The sequence below is a fragment of the Xyrauchen texanus genome, chromosome 3 (assembly GCF_025860055.1).
Source record: "Xyrauchen texanus isolate HMW12.3.18 chromosome 3, RBS_HiC_50CHRs, whole genome shotgun sequence".
Lineage (NCBI taxonomy): Eukaryota > Metazoa > Chordata > Actinopteri > Cypriniformes > Catostomidae > Xyrauchen > Xyrauchen texanus.
The window spans coordinates 29,444,010-29,460,733 of NC_068278.1; the positions used below are offsets into that span (position 1 = coordinate 29,444,010).

At 40.5% G+C, this 16,724-nt stretch overlaps 1 protein-coding gene across 1 annotated transcript in view; it reads right to left on the minus strand.

Moving 5' to 3' along the window:
• LOC127629694 (extracellular matrix organizing protein FRAS1-like) overlaps nt 1–16,724 on the minus strand; it is a 221,840-nt gene that overhangs the window by 3,928 nt on the left and 201,188 nt on the right. The window contains exons 63-71 of the mRNA XM_052106916.1: nt 8,569–8,801; nt 8,158–8,318; nt 6,629–6,843; nt 4,627–4,777; nt 3,998–4,105; nt 3,688–3,847; nt 3,484–3,600; nt 1,523–1,689; nt 1,232–1,437 (exon numbers count right to left, since the gene is read on the minus strand). Of these exons, the coding sequence (XP_051962876.1) occupies nt 1,232–1,437; nt 1,523–1,689; nt 3,484–3,600; nt 3,688–3,847; nt 3,998–4,105; nt 4,627–4,777; nt 6,629–6,843; nt 8,158–8,318; nt 8,569–8,801 (1,518 nt within the window). The remainder of the gene's footprint in view (nt 1–1,231; nt 1,438–1,522; nt 1,690–3,483; nt 3,601–3,687; nt 3,848–3,997; nt 4,106–4,626; nt 4,778–6,628; nt 6,844–8,157; nt 8,319–8,568; nt 8,802–16,724) is intronic.

A 16,724-nucleotide genomic window follows, 5' to 3' on the forward strand; every position in this document is an offset into this window, starting at 1 on the left:
CACACCAAATGGCTTTTGCAAGTATCTGTTCTGTTTTCCCATTGTTTAAACACATGCTGGATGAATGTCATTTCAGTGTTCAGAATCGTTGACATTTGCACCACGTCTCGCTTTTTTTTTTCAGTGTCTCGTGCAGGACCGGCATATTTTAAACACCATGTGAATTTAACAAGAACTTAACATTTTCAAAAACGCATTTTAAGACACCTGCGCTCGGTTTTATTCTTTGCGCTGCATCTATTGTTTTTAGCGCAGGTGTCACAAAGATTCAACATTCTAAACTATTTCAGGCAGCATAGAAGGGACTGTTGCATTGTTTCATATTATTCCAGATTGTTCTGCACCAAGTGAAGTTTCAGCAAATAATCGGTAAGGCAATGCTTTTTTCCCTTCTGCTCTGTCCTAAGGGGCTGCTGTGCCTTGTTAAAATGGTGTATGTTTACTGTTTCAGTACCGTTGCGAATGTTGCCTATATGCTTACATAAAATACAGCCTATTGAAACAGTACTTGCTAGGAGAAGAAATTATACAGTAAGCGTTTTCAGGTTTAAAATCTGATGGTATTGTTGGGCCACACTGTCTCCAGTACGGTTTGGGTTTCATTTTAAGGCCCATGCAGAGCTCTACCTGGCTTCCAAAATGCTCATATATCAATCCGATTGAGCATCTTTGGGATGTGCTGAAACAACAAGTCCAATCCATGGTGGATCCACCTTGCAACTTACAGGACTTGAAGGATCTGCTGCTAATGTCTTGGTGCCAGATACCACAAGACACCTTCAGGGGTCTTATAGAGTCCATGCCTCTGTGGGTCGGCGCTGTTTTGGCGGCACGTGGAGGATCAACTGCATTTTAAGCATAATGCTTAAAAGGTCATAATGTTTTGGCTCATCTGTGTATGTTCCGTGCTCCTGTTCTTTATGTCCATTTATTTACATTACTTGTTTATTTATTTGGCAAGCAATTGTGTTGTAAGCATAATAATGGACAGTCAGACAGTCATGGGTCCTGATCCCCCTATCAGGGTGTAATTTGCAATAATGAGAGGCAGACTGTACAGTATCCTTTATTTGTTACTTCACTTTTCAGACTTTTCACAGGTTTATTCTTGTTGCATCATTAAGATTGCATTTCTAACATTTGGCTAAAACCTAACCACACCAAACACTTGTTATACCAGTTGAACTGGTCCAGACCTTATACAATAGAAGGGAATAAACCTGTTACCTACCAGCAGCAGGAATCTGTGTTTGAGGTGCTTGTTTGGCTGAATGCAGCCATACTGAGGGCCCTCATTATACAGGGTGCCTGTGGGGTCAAAGAAGGGCACATAGCCATCCCACCCTGTACACAAGTATACTTTCTCAAGCTGCAGCTTATAGGCCGAATTCAGATTCTGGTCAGGATTCCACAATACTCTACCATATAGTGTTTGACCTGCATTTAATGAAACACAATGAACGAAGGAAAGAATAATGGTGGCAATCAATCATCTTTATATTTTTATTTGCTCTAGTTTTACCCATAGAAAATGCTCCTTTATAGTCCATCTCAGCCACAGACATCTCTGCAACAGCAGGATCCATTAGGAACACTTTCTCATTATTGCAGAGCTGAAACTCAGTATTCAGTGAGTAGACTACAGGAACAGGGCGGTTGGTTTGCTGAAAGGCAATGGGCAGCAGGAATCTGTCAATTGAAAGAAAAAGAGAGTTACAAGCCCTTGCAAGTTGTAGAATATTCTTGAGGATATTGGGTGCAACTCATCTCGCTCTCTAGCTCCCTATGTCTAGAATCCGTATATTGTGAACACGAAATTGGCCACTAGAAAGAGTGCTGATCCACTAAACTCTGGGGCACCAATGACTCAATTACCTGTAACACAATTAAGAGGTTGTGCATTAAAATGCAGCTAAAATTTAAAACATTGCCGTATAAAAGATACTTTTGTGCGAGTGAACTGGGTAGCTCAGCGAGCAGTGATGCTGACTACCACACCTGGCCAACTTTCCCACAGTTAGTTTTAGGGATTGACAACCGCATTTACAGGTGTGTGTTTTTAAATGTCCTGTTCATACAACAGCTTACAGCAGTGCATTGAATACTGTCTGTATGAACGAACAACCAAAGTCAAGCCCGTGTTCTGACAGCTGTAACTATAGTGATAGTGACTAACGTAAATATCAAAGATGCCAACGTCCATAACACCGGCATGTCTTATCGCAATTGACACCGCGTTATTAAATAAACATCATTAAATCATCAGATCATAATTAACCGGCAGTGGCTTTAATTTCTTTTTAACCAAGTACAGAGCATAAAACATTTCTTGCACGGCTCGCAATGAAGAGCGGCTTCGGAAAGACAGTGGTTGGATCTTCGGATATATCTCCATCTCTGTGAGTTAACAAAACCCCTCATGATTAACATGAGACATACTTGTGTACAGTGCACCGTGGCTCTCACATTAAATGAAGTAACAAACAACAAGTTGTCCAGTACGGTTCCATTCACACAGCACAGGTTTGCCGAGAATGGATTTGTGAGACCTGAACATTTTTGGGTGTCAGTTTGGTTATAGAATTATGTTATCACACTCATAAATAACCAAACTGTGTGTGAACACAACCATATTAAGCACTCAAAACAGGTCTGTCAACTGTATTCTTCTGCTGTGTGAATGTGGCCCTGGAGTCGAGAGTTCGAATCAAGGGTGTGCTGAGTGACTCCAGCCAGTCCTTCTAAGCAACCAAATTGGCCCGGCTGCTAGGGAGGGTAGAGTCACATGGGTTATCCTCCTCGTGGTCATGATATAGTGGTTCTTGCTCTCGATGGGGCATGTGGTAACTTGTGCGCAGAGATTGCGTAGAATAGCGTGAGCCTCCACATGCGCTAGGTCTCCGCAGTAATGTGCTCAGCAAGCCACATGTTAAGATGCATGAGCTGAGTGTCTCAGAAGTGGAGGCAACAGGGATTTGTCCTCTGCCAACTGGATTGAGGTGAGCAACTGCGCCACCACTAGGACCTAGTGAGCATTTTCATTGAAGATGATACAAAGTACAGTGCTATTATGAATAATTTATACTTTTGCTCATCCTTCAATGACATGAGTGACTTCGACACACATTTCTTTTAAGGGAACATAGGGAGCAGCTATGCTTACTGGTTTTTACAGACATTTTACAGAAATGTCAAGGGTGCAATAATTTTAGTGCACAGGAATGATTTTGAGAATGGGACAGCCTAAAACATGGCCAACACCCTGGCCAGTGCCCTGGCAATTGAATCTAGGAGATGACTGAGACACACCCATTAACGAACAGTATGCATTTGATAAAACCTGTAAAACAAGTAGATGTCAACTGCAATTCTGTTCAGCCCTGCTAGCTCAGCTCAGTTCTACAAACAAAAAATCTCCCAACACCAAGTGTCATTTGAGTGTCCTGAAGGAGTTATAAATGGAAAAGCTCCATGGTAACATACTTCTCTGGAGCATTGGCTGTGCAGGACAGAGGCTTATCCCCAGAGTCGACCCATGCCTGGGTTGGCTGTACTGTGCATGGAATGAGGAAGACTGTGTACTCCCCAGAGTAGTCTTTCCTACAACACAACAGAACACATGTTGTCAGTGATATGAAGTTAGACACACTTTCTTGATGTCACAGCATTGAACTTCAAGCTGCTTACCTGCTGTAGGAGCTTGTGGCTCTCCACAGTTGGTAGGGGGAATCAAAAGACTGTGCACTCCAAACAAGCTGCAGGTCAAATTCAATGCCTCCCAAATGATCCGGGGCCATCACATGAGACTTCTGTCCAGGGAGGGTGTGATGTTCAGGGACAAACTGACCTAGAGGGAGATGAAATTTCTATAACACTCACAGAAGCAGCAAAATTCTTACCACCTAGAGAGTCTAGAGGGCTTCAGTATAAATAAATATACTTCTCAGATAAAACATCAGGTTTCATCATATTTACAGATACAATGAAAGTTACATACCTCTGAACTTGGCATGGGTTTTGAACTCAATCACCAGTCGTCCGTCATCCCTAATGAATATCCTAATGATCTGTAATCTAGCTGACAGCACACTATCAGTCTGAATGCCTGCAGTAAAGAAGACATTTATTAGCATTCGGTCAGTGTTAGCTATAATATACATTTACCATATATGGTAACATTTTACAATAAGTTTGTTTTTGTTAATATTAGTAAATGCATTAGGTATCATGAGCTAACAATGAGCATTTTTAAAGATATATAAATAAGTTAATGTTAGTTAATACAAATGTATTGTATTAAATGTTACTATTAAAAAATATATTAGTATATGCTAAAATTAAATGTTAATTCTTAGTTCATGTAAACTAATGCATACACAAATACAATCTTATTGTTAAGTGTTAACACTATTTTATTTATCTTTTTTTTTCAGGTCATTTAGTTTCTGTTGGTCAGATTGTGTTTTTATTCTGTTGTTGTTTCAGTCTATCTCTAAAGCTTGTGCTTCCGCTAGAAAAGTGAAAAATATTTAGTTGCTTGCTGTGTTCCTAACCATAGATGTGGATGTAAAACATTGAAATATTTTTTTTTATTATTTGTCTCTGTAGATGAAGCCAAATATACACCTGTTCTCCATAAGACTGTGTCATAGAAGAAGGAGAACTCCATTTCTGTGTGGTGCTCCAGGGAGGCCCATCCACGTGGAGCCGTGACATAGATGTAGGACACATAAAGCGGCACCTGCACTGTCAGGAATGACTGGGCAGAGTCTCTGATCTGCACAAACACACAGCCACACACTCTGAACACATTTCAAATCAGCCACATCAGAGATTATATATATATATATATATATATATATATACACACACACTACCGTTCAGGTAGTGAAATGTTTCTCATTATCTCAAAAACCTTTTGATCTGAAGGCATATGCTTAAATGTTTGAAATTAGCTTTGTAGACAAAATATAATTGTGCCAACATATTAATATATTTAATTTTAAAACTAAAATATATTTTAAAAAAGAATAATTTTGAAATGGATGACTTGGACCTAATAATTAAGAAAAGCAGCCAATAAGTGTCCAGCATAGGGAAATCCTTCAATACTGTTTAAAAAGCATCCTAGGGTGATACCTCAAGAAGCTGATTCCAAGATTATAAATACAAATTCTAGGCAAAGGGTGACCACTTTGAAGATGCTAAAATATATCACTTTTTTAGATAAATAGATATTTTACATAATTCCCATAGTTCCATTTCTATTATTCCATAGTTGTGATGATGTGATGCCGGTAGTGTGTGTATATATACACTGGTGGCAAAAAGTTTGGAATAATGTACAGATTTTGCTCTTATGGAAAGAAATTGGAACTTTTATTCACCAAAGTGGCATTCAACTGATCACAATATACAGTCAAGACATTAATAACGTGAAAAATGACTATTACAATTTGAAAACAAAATTCAAAACTAAATAAACTACTTCAAAGTGTTCCAAAAATCATCCACATGCAGCAATGACAGCTTTTCTAGCTGTCAGATTCTCCAGATACTCTGGTGACATTTCATCCCACACTTCCTGTAGCACTTCCATAGATGTGGCTGTCTTGTCGAGCACTTCTCACGCACCTCACAGTCTAGCTGATCCCACAAAAGCTCAATGGGGTTATAATACACTCTTTTCCAATTATCTGTTGTGCAATGTTTGTGTTTATTTGCCCACTCTAACATTTTCTTTTTGTTTTTCTGTTTCAAAAGTGGCTTTTTCTTTGCAGTTCTTCCCATAAGGCCTGCACCCATGAGTCTTCTCTTCACTGTTGTACATGAAACTGGTGTTGAGCGGGTAGAATTCAATGACGCTGTCAGCTGAGGACATGTGAGGCATCTATTTATTTAGTTGTACATCTGGCCTGCCACAAATCTTTCTGTCCTTGTTAGAGCCAGTAGTCTTTGAAGACTGTAGTGTACACCTTTGCATGAAATCTTCAGTTTGTGGCAAATCATTCCTTAAAACAATTATTGACTGATGATTTATTAGAGAAATCTTTTTTTTTTTTTTTTTTACAAAATATTGACTTTAAGACATGCCAGTCTATTGCATACTGTGGCAACTCAAAAACAAACACAAACACAATGTTAAGCTTAATTTAATGAACAAATAGCTTTCAACTGTGTTTGATATATTGGCAAGTGATTTTCTAGTACCAAATTAGCAATTTAGCATTATTACTCAAGGATAAGGTGTTGGAGAGATGCTGCTGGAAATGGGGCCTGTCTAGATTTGATCAAAAATGACTTGGAATTTTTTTTTTTTAAATGGCTTCAAATAGTGATGGTGCTGTTTTTTTACATCCGTAATGTCCTGACTATACTTTGTGATCAGTTGAATGCCACTTAGGTAAATAAAATTACCAATTTCCTTCTGAAACAGTAAAATCTGTAAATTATTTAAAATCTTTGGCCGAAAGTGTGTGTATATATATATATATGCATGGAAGACCACATGATTTCCATTCCATTTTACCACATCAACTGACTGTTTTTTGTTTTTTTGTCAGTTGATGTGGTAAAATGGAATGGAAATCATGTGGTCTTCCATGTACGAAAAAAGGTGGACACAAACCTGAAAGTCAGCAGTTACCGATCCTCCACATACATCAATCAGCTCTGTCATGTCATAATAAGCATCAAATGTCCATATACAGCTCTTTAGATTGAGATGCTTGTATAGCTGGATGGTTTTGGGTTCTCGCACATTGGGGTTAAATTGGTATGGACGGTCGTATCCAGGACCCAGGGATATGCTGTCATATGACACATCATCGAGGAAGCCAGTTTCTGTGGGAAAATTATGTTTTATTCAGAAATGTAAAGCATGATTCCTGGGACATGCTGGAGTTGGATGATGTGATTGCATTCTCAAAGGCTATCGGTAACACTTTACAAAAAGTTCTATATGTTACCATTAGCTAATCAATATGTATAATTTATATATAATATAATATAATATAATATATTTTATATATTATATAATAATATACATAATTATTTTCTACAGCATTTATAAATCTTGGTTAGTTTTACTTCATAAAGATTCTATTGTTTAGTATAAGTTCATGGTAGATCATAATGCTTTAACTAATGTTAACATATACATTGTTTAATGTTACAAATATATTTGTGTCCAGTATGTAGAAATGAACATTAACCAAGTTTACTAAATGCTGTAAACATTTTAATTGTTAGATCAAGTTAGGATTATTTGCTCACCCTCACACCATGACTTTCTTTCTTCTGCTGAACACAAACAAAGAATTTTAGAAGAATATCTCAGCTCTATAGGTCCATAAAATGCAAGTAAATGGTGTGCAGATTTGAAGATCCAAAAGCACATAAAGGAAGCATGAAAATCCCATATGACTTCAATGGTTAAATCAACACCTTCAAAACCATTATGATAGGTGTAGATGAAAAATAGATCTAAAGTTAAATCGTTTTTTTACTCTAAATTCTCCTCCCAGCCCAGTAGGTGGTGATATGCATGAAGAATATGAATCGTCAAAAACACAAGAAAAATTTGGAAATTACAGTAAAACTCACACCTATTATATCGCTTCTGAAGACATGGATTAAACCATTGGAACCATATGGATTATATTTTTATGCTGCCATTACTACTTTTTGGACCTTAAAAGTTCTAGCCACCATTCACTTGCATTGTATGGACTTACAAAGCTGAGATATTCTCCTGAAAATCTTTGTTTGTGCTCTGCAGAAGATAAAAAGTCATACACATCTGGGATGGCAAGAGGGTGAGAAATTATGAGAGAATTTTCATTTTTGGGTGAAATATCACTACTATTGCATTAACTAATGTTAACTTATATAACTTCTATTTTACAGCGTTACCCAAAATCTAACAAAAGTCTCTGCAATATTCTAAAATCATTCTATTTCACATCTGATTCTATATTCAAACATTCTTGTGTAAAAGTTGTAATAATTATTATACATAAAGAAAGATTTTAGCCATGTTTTGTAACTAATTCAACTAATGTTTTGTAACAAATTTTGTAACTAATTTAAAATGTGATTGATGTTAAAATGTATTTAATCTACTGTCTCTGCTCTGATCTAGTATGGGCTTCTCACCAGAGATACCCTGTAGGTCTTTAAGTGTGACCAGGTTTGAGCAGACATGCTGCTGACGGTAAATAGACTCAGAAAGTAGGAAGTGCAGGTTGTGCAGAGGCAAGGTGGACACCAAGGGAAGCATTCCATCCTGATGAGGGATTTGCACCGAGATTTGGATCCTGTTCAGAGGAAAATAAAAACTAACTTAAAATAAAAAAGCTGCTTTTATTGATCATAACTCAAATGTGTTATGGACCTGCGGTTGCCTAAAATACTTATTTTTTATGTTCTTTCAAACTCAGAAATGTAATCTTGCTTTACTTAGAGGCAAAAATTATATAGTTCTTCACAAATGTTTGAGCTGCAGTCTCATTTGAGAAATAAAACTATGACTACATAATCATTTGCTTACAAAGAGTCTCCTCTGACCTGTTTGGATGCTCTTTGTGTTTCACATCCAGATATTTCAGAGTGGCAATAAAGGACTGGGCCTGAAAGCCTCGAGCGATTCCTGTGGTAACAGGAGTGTGGCATATTGAGCCCTCAGTGCCGATGGTAACAATGTTGCTCCTCAGGGGAGTACCCAGGTGCCCAGATTTATCTCTGGCATGGGCAACACAGCGTACATGGAAACGTCTGCTAAAATAGATACTGTCCAGGACCTGTGAAGCAATAACATTTATATATACCAAAGAACATAAGGATACAAGTTACAGTGACTGAAACATTACATATTAACATATACAAAGATCCCAAAGATCCCAAAATGTACTGGCCACTAAAGCCACACTTAAAAACATATGAATATAGTTGCATTATATAACAAAACTATATATAACATATAAACATCTATTGTACTGACTAAGTCCTAAACGAAGTCTAGTACTGGTTACTAATACAGCGGATTAAGTTTAGACGTGCGCCCGTGCAGCCTCACACATATCAAACGGAGAATTCAGTTTCGTTACTATTATCAAGCAAGTTTATTTTCCTCCATATATTATACAGCGGCAATATCTTAACTCATAATACATGTAACAAAAACAACAAACCGTTATCACCACAAAGGCAAGACACTACTAGGCACAGTGGAAAACTGTTTGCTTCCCAATTAGCAACACCTGTGTCTGTGTTTCCTCTTAGTTAAATGGCCTACCCGGGCTGACCCGAGATCAGCTGAACCACAAAGCACATACAGCCCCCTAGTGACACAGGACAAAATTACATAAAATAATACAAAATGAATATGGCTCATACACTCCAGCCCCTAATTGTGTCTGCCAGAGCAATTACACCAAATTCAAAAGAGCCACAAATACCGAAAATATAGATATGAAAATGGGAACCAATTACTCTTTAGCTTCATTAAGCAAGCATATTTTAGTGATGGGTCGTTCAATGATGTTTGTCTTGGTCTTCAAACGAACCACACGTACCAGACCTCTCTTATCAGGGAAGGTTTCCAGGACTCTTCCTAACATCCATGACCCACGTGGTGCTGTGGAGTCCGCAATCATGACCAGGTCTCCAGGAACAAAACTCCTCTTCTCCTGGTTCCACTTTTGACGCTCCTGTAAAAGCGGTAAGTACTCGCGGATCCACCTCTTCCAAAAGAGATCTGAAATGTACTGTGTTTGTTTCCACCTTCTCCTTGCGTAAACATCCTTTTTGTTGAACAGTCCTGGTGGGAGAACTGGTTTTCCTTTGAGGAGTAGCAGATGGTTTGGCGTCAACGCCTCAAGATCGTTGGGATCCTCTGACAGTCTTGTGATGGGGCGATCGTTAAGCATAGCTTCAGCCTCACAGAGCACAGTATGGAACCCTTCATCATCCAAGGTTTGCTGACGGAGCACAGAGCACAAGATCTTTCTGATCATCCGTATCTTGCGCTCCCATGCGCCACCGTGATGCGACCCAGTTGGAGGGTTAAAGCTCCACTTGATTCCCTTTTTGGACAAGGATCTTTCAATGCAGTCATGATTCAAAGAGGCTAAGGTTTCTCGCAACTCCCTTTCTGCACCCACAAAGTTGGTGCAATTGTCAGATCTCAAGTCGCGAGACTTGTCCTCTTCGACAGATGAACCTCCATAGCGTTGATGCATGAGTCTGTGTCAAGAGAATAGGCCACCTCCAGGTGCACGGCTCTACTTGTCATACAAGTGAATACTACTCCATATCTTTTCATGATGCTACGCCCTCTTTTTACATCAACTGGCCCAAAATAATCTACGCCAACGTTTGTGAACGGCGGTAGATCAGGAACCACTCTCTCTTCTGGCAGGTCTGCCATTTTTTGCTCACCAGGTTTTCCACCATGGAGCTTGCAAATGAGGCATCTTGATATGATCTTCCTCACTGCAGTAGGTCCATTTGTGATCCAATATTTTCTCCTTGTAGCGGAAAGAACATGACTTCTACCTCCATGTCCAAGCTGTAAATGGACATGACGGAGGATAAGATCAGAGATATGTTGGTCCTTTGACAAGATGAGGGGGTGTTTAATGTCCTCAGGGATTGCTGCCTTTCTCAGTCGTCCCCCAACTCGTAGAAGTCCTCCTTTTAGAACCGGATCCAATTTGAGGAGGCTGCTACTTCTCGGCACTTGTGGCTTGCCAGAGGTTAGTGCAGCAAATTCAGTGGGGAATCTTTCTTGCTGGCAAAAAGCGATTATGGAGGTCTCAGCCTCCAAGAGATCTTCCAGCATCACCTTCTGATTCCAAAGCGATTTTGAGAAAGCTTGCATCTCCTTTTGCACATCCAACCTTACGGTTCCAATAACACTGGTGTTTGCATACTCCAACTCTTTTCTTTTTTCTTTCAGTTTGAGCAGAGTTCCTTTTAGCTTAATGAGCCACGCAACTGCAACTTTCAATCTTTGCCAATCAGAGAAATAAGTCATCAGTTGCGATGTGGCGTTGGTGTCAACTAGTATTGCATTGACAGTCAGACATCTCTTTACTTCTGGGTCGTCGGCAGTGACACTTGTATCCACAGGAAATCTTGGCCACATTTCTTCAGGTTCCCGTAGGAATTTTGGGCCTTCTATCCATCTTTGTTTCACAAGATCTTCTGCCTTCAATCCACGTGAAGAATCGTCAGCAGGGTTCAGGGATGTGGGAACATATCTCCACTGATCAATTTCCGAGTTGACCCTGATGGTGGTTACCCTGTTTGCTACAAAGGTCTGAAATCTTCGGTCCTCATTCTTTATGTACTTAAGAACTGATGTGCTATCAGTCCAAAAGCAAGTCTTCTCTAATGGGAACTGGAGCTCCGATTGAAGCATCTTGTCCACTCGTACTGCAACAATGGCAGCGGTGAGCTCTAAACGGGGAATGGTGACAGTCTTCAGGGGGGCAACTCGGGCTTTGCCAAATAAGAAAGTAACATGAACCTTCTCATCCATGTTCTGCATCCTCTGGTAAGTAACCGTACCATAGCCATTCTCGCTTGCATCGGCGAAGTGATGCAATTGGGCGCTAACAGTCCTACCAAATCCTGCAGGCTTCACACATCTGTGGATCTTGAAATATGCCACCTTCTCAAGATCTGACAGCCATTTGTTCCACTTCTGCTGGAAAGCTGGAGGTATTGGATCGTCCCAATCACACTTCGTCCTGCATAACCCCTGCAACAGCAGTTTGGCCGGAAGTACTAGAGGTGCCAGGAACCCCAATGGATCGTAGAGCGGAACTGATGATGGATAGCATGCCTCGCTTGGTTGCCGGCTTCTCCTTGACTTTCAGCTTGAATTTGAAAGTATCCGTTTCGATACACCACTGCAAACCCAAAGCTCTGTCCAACGGCAGCTTATCCCTGTCCAGATCAAGCTCATGCAGGTTCTTGGACTTGAGATCCTCTGGGAGGCTTTGAAGCACTTCTCGACTATTACTAATCCATTGAGTGAGGGTAAACCCTCCTCTGCCGCAAATGGTTATAAGGTTCTTAACCATGGTGACTGCATCCTCTTCAGAGGGCAGACTCTTCAATAGGTCATCCATATAGAAGTTTCGGTTGACCGTTTCAATCACTTCTGTTGGAAAGTTAGCCTGATTGTCTTCCGCAGTTTTTCTAAGAGCAAGACAGGCGACACTGGGTGATGAAACCGCTCCAAATAAATGGACAGTCATGCGATGCTCTACAAGACCTTGCTCCAGGTTACCTTGAGGCCACCATAAGAATCTTAAGTAGTCCCGGTGTTTTTCTGTCACCTTAACCTGGTGGAACATAGCCTTTATGTCCGCCATTACGGCCACCTGTTCCTGTCTGAACCTCATAAGAACTCCAACTAACGAGCTGGTGAGGTTCGGTCCTTGCAAGAGCTGACTGTTGAGCGAGATCCCTTTGTACTCTGCTCCACAGTCAAACACCACTCGTAGCTTTCTTTTCCGTGGATGGTACACGCCGTGGTGCGGGATATACCACACCTTCCCTATTGGCGTTTCCAACTGATGCTGTGGCACTTCTTCGGCATAGCCATTGCTAATAACATCAGCAAGGAAGTTGTTGTACTCTTCATGAAAGCTTGCATCTCTCTGAAGTCTCCTTTTTAGACCACAAACACGCTGCATGGCAACACTGAGGTTGTTCGGCATCAAAACATCTTTCCCTTTGAAAGGCATTTGAAACATGTAATGTCCGTTTTTAAGCTGAGCAGAGCTTTCCATTATCTCCACAAACTTCTTTTCTTCCCTTGACATTTCTTCCTGTTCTGCAGAAGCTTGCTCATTAAAGTCGTAGTTGAACTGGCTGGTTAACAGTTCTTCAATTCTGTCAATGGCAATTCTGTTGGCATAAACTAAAGGGTGATCACTTCCACAGTCGCTACTTCCCCGTAACGGACCATTTATTACCCATCCCAGTAGGGTTCTAACCGTGTAGGGTCCTTCACCTTCACGACTGTTGATCACCTCCCAAGGCTCCATCAACTTGGAGGCGTTTGTGCCAATTAATAGGTCAACATCAGCATTTATATGGGGAATCTTTATATCCTCTAAATAAGGCCATTTTTTCAGCTCCCTTTCGCTGATTATGTTGGCTGTAGAAACAGGCATCCCATTCTGGGTACACACTTTGGAAAGAGGATAGAAGCATTTACCAGAAACTCCTGAAATTTCCAGTCCGTCAACAATGGAGCTTTCCACTACGGTATTATGGCCCAAGGTGCGGATATGAATCTTGCATTTGCGTCCTTCTATGTTCAACTTTTCAATGAGCTTCCTGGTGCAGAAAGTCCCTGTACTCCCTGGGTCCAGAAAAGCATAGGTTTCAATAACCTTGTTTCCCTTTAAGCACTTCACCTTAACAGGCAAAATGGGAAGAGTTCCATTGCAGTGCCCAGCCCCTGTAAGACAACAAGCGGAGGATGTAGTACAGCTGTCGGAAGTATTTGACTGCTCAGTCATTTTCTGCTCGCCATGCTTCTGATCCTTTTGAGTAACCCTTTCCTTCTCTCCTATGTGCAAAACACTGGGATGCGTTCGGTTGCACTTGTTGCAAATAATGCGCTTGTCGCAATTCTTACTCAAGTGTCCTGTGCACAAGCAACTGAAACACAGACCTTTCTCTTTTAGATAGTCCAGTTTCTCCCTGTGTGTCCTTTTTCCCAGCTTAAAACATTGTTCCAAAACATGATTACCAGAAGCACAATACAGGCAGGAAATAGGATCAGTCTTGGTGAAGGATGTCACTTTGTTTTGAACCTTTTCTTTCTTGTTACTATCTAGTTTGCTGTATCCATCCTCAATGACCACCTGTGTTGCAAAGCTGTTTCTTCCCAACTGAGGTTTTACTTGCGACTTGCTTGCTTTTGTAGCTCCCTTGATAACAGGTAATGTGTCCTGTATGTCACCAAAGATTGGATCTGAAGTGATCCTGACCTGGCGCTCGATGTATTCCACAATGTCTGAGAATCGCGCTCTTCGACCAGTGTTCTCCAATATCTCACATGCCCTTGTTCTCCACTGGTCTGAGTTTATACGGAAGCTTCTGACTCAGAATCTTTATGTTTGCTGGCATGTTAAGTTCCTCCAAGTACTGAAGATCATCCATAGCGTTGGAACACTCACGGAGGAAGAGTCCATAAGCTTTAAGTGCTTTGGGGTCCTCAGCTTTGATACTTGGCCACCCTGTGACCTTCTCCATATAGGCTTCTGTTATCTTAAACTCATTTCCAAAGTGCTCCTTGAGCAATTTTTTGGCAACAGCGAATCCTTTATCTGCAGTCATATGAAAACAGCTGCGCACAATATCCCTTGGCTGCCCCTAGTAAATTGCTCAAGATAGTACAAACAGTCTCCTTTACAGCTGGTCTTTGCCTCCACGCAGTGTTCAAACGCCTTCATAAATGTGTTGAACTTTAGAGGATCTCCATCATAAATTGGAATTTCTCGTGCGGTAGCAGTTGTAAAGTTTGCATTTTAACAAGAAGAGCTGTTATGTCATTCTGTTGTTGCAGCAAATTGTAGAGACCTGCTGTCTGATGTTGGCCTTGCAGGGGTTGAAAGCTTTGAATGACAGTTGGCTTTGGCAAGACAGATGGCTTGGCTAATGGTGAAGCATTGCTTTGTAGTGGTAGAGATGCATGTCGCTGTGAGGGTAGAGGAACAAATGCTGAGGCCTGTGGATTGAGAGAGGTAGACGGGAGCTTAAATCTAGCCCCTTTTCTGATATAGGAAGCCATTCCATCAGATTGCCTTGAATGGACGCTACTACCGACCTGTAGCACTGCTAACTTAGCAGAAGTGGCAGCTATCTCAGTGTCCAGCTCAAGCTGCTCCTTCTTTCTCCTCAAGATGAGCTCCTGCTCCTCCAATGCATGCTTATCCTTTAAGGCAGCAGCTCGAGCCAAGAGTGCGGCCTGTTCCGCTTCGCCCTGCGTCTGGCTGAAAAAGTGGAGGATCTGCAACTGGAGGATCCGCTACTTGAGCCACGGTGCCTTGACTGCACATTTGAAATGCTGTCTTGAGGTTGAATCTGATCCTCCTCTTCCTCATCCTTTCCACCATCAGTTCTTCTTCCATTGCTGGCATCAATCTCGTTTCCATTTTCAGCATTGACATCAACATGGTGAGTTTCAATTTGAACCGGCAAATCATCATGATCATCATCCATTTTAGTAACTGAACAAGCTTTAGTGTCATACAACCATTGATTTGTACCCACAAAAAACTCATTGAAACTCAACATTTTAGCATGATACCATATTTCATGTTTCTTTGCTTCATCAGCAGGCAATAAACCCAATAAAGATGCATGTACATGCTGTATTTCGTCACTCAACTTACTTAACATGTTAAATTCATTTTCAACCTTACTTACATGCTCTTTATCACCCATCAGTTTATTAATAGATTCTTTTGCATTTGACAGTTTACTAAATTTAGACTTTCTCTCCTTTTCTAAAGTACTTATTTTTTCCAACAAAGCTTTGGGTGTTAATTTAACCACACGTTTTTCAGTTACAGATTTTACCCCTACACCCACACAAAGTTCAGTCTCAAAGCTAAGCTGGCCTTTTTCCTTTTCGGCCATAATGACCACACAAAGCGAATTGGTTTATTAATCAATAAGCCAGCAAAATAGTTTTGTGTTGTGCAACAACTCGTCTAGACACGCAAAGTTATTTTAGACGGTTGCGAGTTACTACCAATGCATTGGTTTTACGCTAATGTGTGCACACAAATTACCATGGCCATTCATAATATCAGCGCTGATCACCACATACCCCAATAGAGCGTTGGCGGCTTGATGAATGATGTCCCGATGTGATGATAGTGGTAATCCGGTGTCCCTTTAGCTCGCTCCGTTGCAGCTCCTTTCAGCAATCGGCAACTCCAAACATTTGCCCACCTCACATCCGTGGTTTCCAAACGAACACCGTTAAATCCACAATACAACAGGTCCACGTCCTCACGATGATGGCTTATCCAAATCGAAGCAGTTTTCGACCTAAATGTACTGACTAAGTCCTAAACGAAGTCTAGTACTGGTTACTAATACAGCGGATTAAGTTTAGACGTGCGCCCGTGCAGCCTCACACATATCAAACGGAGAATTCAGTTTACGTTACTATTATCTAGCAAGTTTATTTTCCTCCATATATTATACAGCGGCAATATCTTAACTCATAATACATGTAACAAAAACAACAAACCGTTATCACCACAAAGGCAAGACACTACTAGGCACAGTCGAAAACTGTTTGCTTCCCAATTAGCAACACCTGTGTCTGTGTTTCCTCTTAGTTAAATGGCCTACCCGGGCTGACCCGAGATCAGCTGAACCACAAAGCACATACAGCCCCCTAGTGACACAGGACAAAATTACATAAAATAATATAAAATGAATATGGCTCATACATCTATATTTAAAAAATAAATAGAAATAAAATAAAGCATAAGCACGCTCTTCCAGTGAAGCATTCCTCAATAAGAAGTTTGTTGAATTTTAAATTATATAACAAATGATATCGTTTTCAAAAATAAGATAAACGGTGCTTCTTGGTTTGATATTTTGTTATATAATGCAATTCATTTTTTTAAGTGTGACTTTAGTGTCTAAAAGTATCCAGATACCGTTTGAGG